Source organism: Artemia sp. Qi Xiang Cuo, chromosome 12, assembly GCF_049724085.1.
Source record: "Artemia sp. Qi Xiang Cuo chromosome 12, ASM4972408v1, whole genome shotgun sequence".
Lineage (NCBI taxonomy): Eukaryota > Metazoa > Arthropoda > Branchiopoda > Anostraca > Artemiidae > Artemia > Artemia sp. Qi Xiang Cuo.
The window spans coordinates 7,168,120-7,174,266 of NC_142805.1; the positions used below are offsets into that span (position 1 = coordinate 7,168,120).

Genomic DNA, 6,147 nt, shown 5'->3' on the forward strand with positions numbered 1-6,147 from the left:
CTCCTCCACGCCTCGCTCTTTACGCTAAAGTTTTTATTTTTTAAAAGAGTTGTGAGAAAGTCAAACATTATCGTAAAGAGCAATGCGTTGAGGAGAGCACAGCCCCGTTCATATACAGAAGCGGGGGTTTGGGGGGCGGCAGCCCCCCCACAGCACCTCCGAATCCCGGTACGTTTTACGGTTAGAACTTGTGACTCAGCCTCTTTAAATCTTTAGAAAACGTATTTTTTTTTCAAATAATTTTACAATAAGATTCGGTTGTATTAGTTTCTTTTAAAAAATCTTCTGTTTCTGTAAATACTGTTAGATAATAAAAAAAAAACTTTGAACTTTTATTTGTTTATCCTCTATTTCAATTGCTTTTATTTACACTTCAATATACTTAAAAATGTGATCGGCATATGCTTCAAATAAAAGCAGACTCAAAGGAAAAAAATAACTATTCTTCACTTTGTATTTCTTATTCACCTGAAGAGCTGATGATGGGGTTCATAAAGACTGTCATTATGGCACAAACAGTCCACATCTGATTCAGAACTGGAACAAGGTTAACTGGGATTGTTTCTCTTAAGATCCCATAGCACTTAATTCGCATTATGAGTCTCTCAACATGTATTCGGAGGCGGGCAATCTTCTGTGTTTCAATCACATCAGAAGCTGCAATTGCCCAGCATTTTGAAGAAACGGGGGACGATTTAGGCTTACACAAGAAGGCAAGTCAGTCTGTATGTAGAAACCCGTATCAGCCATTATACTATCACCATCACCATATGGCATCTTCAGGATTCCACATCTTTTGGCAAGTTCTACATCAGAGATGGACCCGTCGTACAACTCAGATACAAACGTCACAATGCCGTTTGGGGCAATGCCAATGAGACCTTTTTTAGTCTGCCGACTTTTGTATGACGAATAAGACACAGTTTTATTTAGGAATGACAAAGGAACTTGACACTGAATTTCAGTTGCGTCGATCACAACACGAGTTGTGGGATATTCAGCTTTAAAGTCATCCTGGTTTGAGTTCTCTTCTTCCGGATGCAAAACCAGCATAGAAGTCCTCAGTGTTGAAATGTCTAGAACATACTCTAGTGTAGGTATCTGAGATTTGGAACAAGGGACCTTCATCTCTTCGAATCTTCACAAGCCACTCCTTTCTCAGATTCTTATCACTTGGAAGCTTGTGAAAGGAAACCTGAAATATAATTCCACTATTAGAATGATAGCTGTAACAAGGGCTGATGAGTGGTCAGATTTTCCACAATCCTCAGGGCTTATCACTTCCCAAAATCTCTCAAGTAGCCTTTGTATCCCAAATCAGTTAATTAAAAATAGAACTGCAAGCTTGAATCCTCTCCAGGGGAGGAAAACTAATTTTTGACCTGGAACATATTCCGCATTGAAGGGTAGGAAGTGATAGCCCCTAAGGATTGTGAAAACTCTGACTGGATCATTGACTCTTGATTGTAGTAGTGTTCTTGCTCTGCTCACCGACCATGCAAGTCCAGTGACAACCAAAAGGGTGAAGGGTAAAAAGTATGGATACCTCTGGGTTTTTCAGAAATATAATTTTTTTCATTCTATTGAAAGAAGATTCTGATAACAAAGATTTGAAGGGGACTGCCTGGTGAGTCTACAAGGGTCGAATTCGTAGGAAGTTCAAACTACCGTAAATAGGTGAATGCAGTGGCGTAACTAGGGGGGCAAGAAGGGGCAAATGCCCCCCTAAGGAATTTCGTCGGCACATTGCTCCTGAGGATTTTTTTGTGTTTTTTGTAATAAAGAGACTTTTAAGCTTTGTGGCACTGACAGGACAATTCATTAGCAATCTTCGCCATCCAGTGGTCGTCAAAATAGTATGATCGGCACCAAAGAATATAATCTCAATAAAGCACAGGAGGTTGGGTGGGTAGATGAGAAAGGCTTCATAAAATTAGAAAATTACAGCACAGCCAATTCAAGAAAATTTGGGAGGGGGACAAAAACGTCCCTTCGGTTTTCCTTTTTGATTTAGATACTAAAAACGTAATTTTTCAAAACCAATTCACATCTTTGCCCAAATTATACAAAGAACTTGAAAGAACTTTTTTAGAAAAAATGGAGCACTTTTTAGAGCAATTCACAGATCAAGATGGATCTTAATTTGCTCTGAAGTGTAAATTTAGGTAAATAATTTAAAGAATAAAAAGATACTTTCAAATTCTCCTCTTTTGATTTATAAGTAATATTGTAAGATAAAGGTAACACAACTTCATCAGAACCCATCAGCATTCAAATAGATAGATGAGTTAATCAAACACTCAATTGTGGTACTCTTTGATCTTACAATGTCAACTGGGTAATTTAGAATAAGTTGTAACTCCCTCACATCAATCAAATAATCCCCTTCCCACAACAAATCCAACATAGGGTACAAGCACCAAAAATGATAAATATGGCTGCAACTGGCACTATTCCTTTTTAAAATGAACAGAGGTGGATTGAAATGCTTAACCCAAATGATTTTCAATTCTATTTCATAGGGAACAAATTTGCTTACTATGAAAGGAAGTTAGATTTAAAATATACCTAGCTAAGATACACAGTTGTTTAGTAGAAGAGAAAGTATTGAAACAACTGGAAAGTGCACAGAGTGAAATAATAAAGCTTCAAAGTGAGGTTATTCAAAGTTAAAGAGAGATTTTAATCAAAACAAGAACTTTTGAATCATTCCATTCTGAAAATCAAAAAATTAATTCATAATCAGGGGTGTTGTTTGGGGGGGGGGGGGGCAGCCCCTCCCCAATAATGTGGAGAAACAAATATTATATATCCCATGCCCCTTGACTATCTGGATATAGACCCCTCTTGTCCCCCCTCCCCAACAAAAATACTGGAGTTCATAATTGCTGTGAAATGTAAACATTAATTGCTTTATGATACAGGACATGAAAGTGGTATAAGCATTGTTAATGCTTGGCATTATAGGGAGGAGGGTAATCTACCATTGTTGCTTAAGTCTCAAGCTTCCATTCATTTTCAGGAACATTCAAGGGGAGAATTTATCTTTCAGTTTTCTTAAGATGTTTTAAACTGCTAAATGACAGAAATGTAAGTAAATTGTTGACACTTTTTGCTATCTTGAAAAGGGGTTAGGTTAGGAAAATGAAACTTTCAATTATGAATCCAGGGCCAAAGCCATACTTTGGAAAGGTATTACCAAGCTTCCACATTAACCATCTTATGATTTCTAAGTCTTAGAAATTTGCCTGCTTGACAGGTCTATGGTCTATACCATTTGAAATTTCAACAACACAACATTTTACCTCAGGGACAGGTAGACTAAAGTATGTCATAGGAAGGTATTTTGAAGTACCTGCCTCCACTCCTTCCCCCTCTAGAGAGCAGTGACCTTTGATGACCTTTCAAAATCTTTGTGATCTGACACTGAAACCTTGCAAAAGTTTGACTTATTTACAAGTCAATCAGGCTTTTTATAACCTATAACTCACCAAATACTTCACCAGGCTTTGGAGCTGAAAATGTTATGTTAGGGCTAAAGGCTAAAAGAAGCTGTTTTTACTCACTCTGTCAGGTAGTTTAGGTCTCGGGATTTTTTCAAAGATTCTTTGCACAAGGGAACACAACAGTATGGTCCTCCCATTGATGAGACTCGAAAAAGACCACAAAAAGTACACATTTGTTGTTATTTTCTTCTTTATTCCTATTAGAGATGAGCGATTTTTACCAACAACATGGCTGCCACGAGTAGTTCTTTTTCTCTCCGAGGGTGGCGCTTCAAAAACGAATAAGGTCTATACTGTCCCATTAGCGTTACCGATTTTTGATTGGCTCATTGCAAGTATCTTCCTAATCATCAATTATCTGCCAGATGGCAGGGCAGAGCGCAGAGGTAAAGAAGAACAATGTTGCTTTAAAATTGAGTGAGCACGGGTGAAATTCTACTCTTATCCTAGTGGGCCGAGGAGACTTAAAACATGAAGTAAAATTTCATTTGGAACCAATTGTGGCATTTTTTAGGCTCAAGAGTAGAGACTATGGGGAAATCTGTCATTTGCAATTAGGTCATGGCAGTTGTCCTCATAATTCTGTTCAAAAAGCTAGATTTCATTAGAGCACAATATCTTGAGCTAGAGTGATGCTTCTTTTTAGTTAGCAAGGAAGTTGTGTAGTAAGTATCAAAGATTTGGTAAGTTTGGAATAAAGGACCATATTGAAATAGTTCTAAGGATGCAGATTAGCTATCCTACCTTATAGGTACGGAGGTACTGCCCAATAGAACCAGGATAATACAGTAAGGTAAAGGTGCAATGTAGCTCTCGCTGTAGTATAGGGTGCAGAGGCCCTACAAATAGAACTGCAATATACAGTATTAGGCTATTATTATTAATAGGGGTGGACCCATTAAGGATCGAGGCTCAGGCCTCAAAGGCCCATTGCCGCTACACCCCAAAAACTATGCTTCATTTGTGGTTGGGGGGCCAATGATGGCAATATACAGTAAGAACTGAATTATTTATATTTTTCTTCTACTTGGCAGTATCTCTGCAACTTTACAGCCCAATTAACTGAATAATATACAGAAAGAAATGGGTTGTTTTTATTAGGGGTAGCTAATCTGCACCTTTACCAAGATAGCTAAGAAATAAACATACCATTGGATTCAGAGTTCAATCCATTATCTGAATATAGCAAACATGTCTACTGGAAGTTAACCTTTCATTAATTTGGGAAATTTGGGAATTTGCAGGTTTTAGAATTTAGAAAACCTAGTTTTGGTTAAGTTTTTGGCTTGCTTGAGATCAGGGGTCAAGGCAGTCCTACCCACGACCTAGCACCCTGCCCCTGAATCCCTTTGTCTACCTGAAAAGCTTGACTTATAGAATCTAAAGATGTATGGAATCCCGCCTGTGATGAATTTTATATTAAAATAATATTGATTGATGACTGTTAGATTTTCAAGCTTCTATGTCAATATTTTTTCACCCATAGCCAGTGCTATCTATTCAATTGTCTTTTGATGGTGTCTATTTGTATAGTGCTTGTGTTTCTCTTTTCAATTTATTGTTTCCTGTTGGTTACTTCATCTTTATGGTGCCTCACACTCCTTTTTTGATATGGTCTATAAACAAATTTCACTTAAATTAATTTAAAAACTTTGACCTCAAAAAGTATTTAGCACTGAATTACTTTACTAGTATTGAAATTCTTTTAGCATTGAACTATAATACTTAAATATGTTAGTATTGGACTTGGAATGGAAAGCCCAGAATATCAAAATGTTTTTCCTCATTCATCAGCTAAACCATGACTATAGTTAGGATAAAAGATGAAATAGTAAACGAAGATGGTAATCATTACAGAAACTTAGCATTTCCCATGAGTAGGAGAGTTATTTTGACATTTTCACTTCAAAAAAAAGGCGACTAACTATTATTTTACAACATACAATTAAAGTTGTTATTATTTGCATTATTTTAAAATGTATTGATATAATCAATTAATTAATCTCATTAAAATATTTATTGAAATATATTTAAAGTTTGTCTTTTTAAAAGTGTGTTAAGACAGTCTGTTTGAAAAAAGTAGATGTAAAAATAGAAAAAAAAAGTTGTCCAAACTTTACATTTTACAAAAAATGGAACATTGATACTTGTCTACATTGAGTTTTTTCTCCCATATATCCAAAAAGTGCTAGGTCTGAATGTGTTAAAAGATGTATGTTTTGTGAGGTGGCTTTAATTATAGAAATCAATATTCTACTTTTAGATGTTACAGAAAACCTTTGCATCGGTAAGCTTTTCAAATAAAAATAGTAAACTCTTTAGGTGAAATAACATTTGCAAACACATGTCATCACGAATAATTAGAACTTCATTATTTTTTAACAAAGAATTTATGTATTTAAATAACCAAATAGTAGTTATATACTACAGCATAGCATTTTTTCAACATTTATCAGCTAAACAATGATTATTTTTGTCACATCTGGTACATAAAATAGTTAACAGCTAAACTGTCATTGACCAAGAAGCAAATATAAACAACATTGGAAGAATACCTAAAGACAAGAAATAGGAATTTATCTTGAGTAGCAAAACCATCTTCAATTCTAGTTAAAATAAAAAAAATCGACTCTTATAAAAA

The 6,147-nt window shown here is 35.7% G+C and overlaps 1 protein-coding gene across 1 annotated transcript; it reads right to left on the reverse strand.

Moving 5' to 3' along the window:
• Positions 1 to 401: 401 nt before the first annotated feature.
• LOC148945721 (uncharacterized) lies at positions 402 to 3,794 on the reverse strand. Its single transcript, XM_089098501.1, has 2 exons — positions 3,567 to 3,794; positions 402 to 1,195 (listed from the first exon to the last, which is right to left on the reverse strand). Exon 2 carries the CDS (start codon positions 1,126 to 1,128, stop codon positions 646 to 648), a length of 483 nt encoding a protein of 160 aa, XP_088954627.1. The 5' UTR covers positions 1,129 to 1,195; positions 3,567 to 3,794; the 3' UTR covers positions 402 to 645.
• Between the last annotated feature and the right edge of the window lie 2,353 nt (positions 3,795 to 6,147).

Coding starts and splice junctions, on each gene's coding strand:
- LOC148945721 (XM_089098501.1), bottom strand. CDS start 1,128: ATGAAGGTCCCTTGTTCCAAATCTCAGATACCTACACTAGAGTATGTT.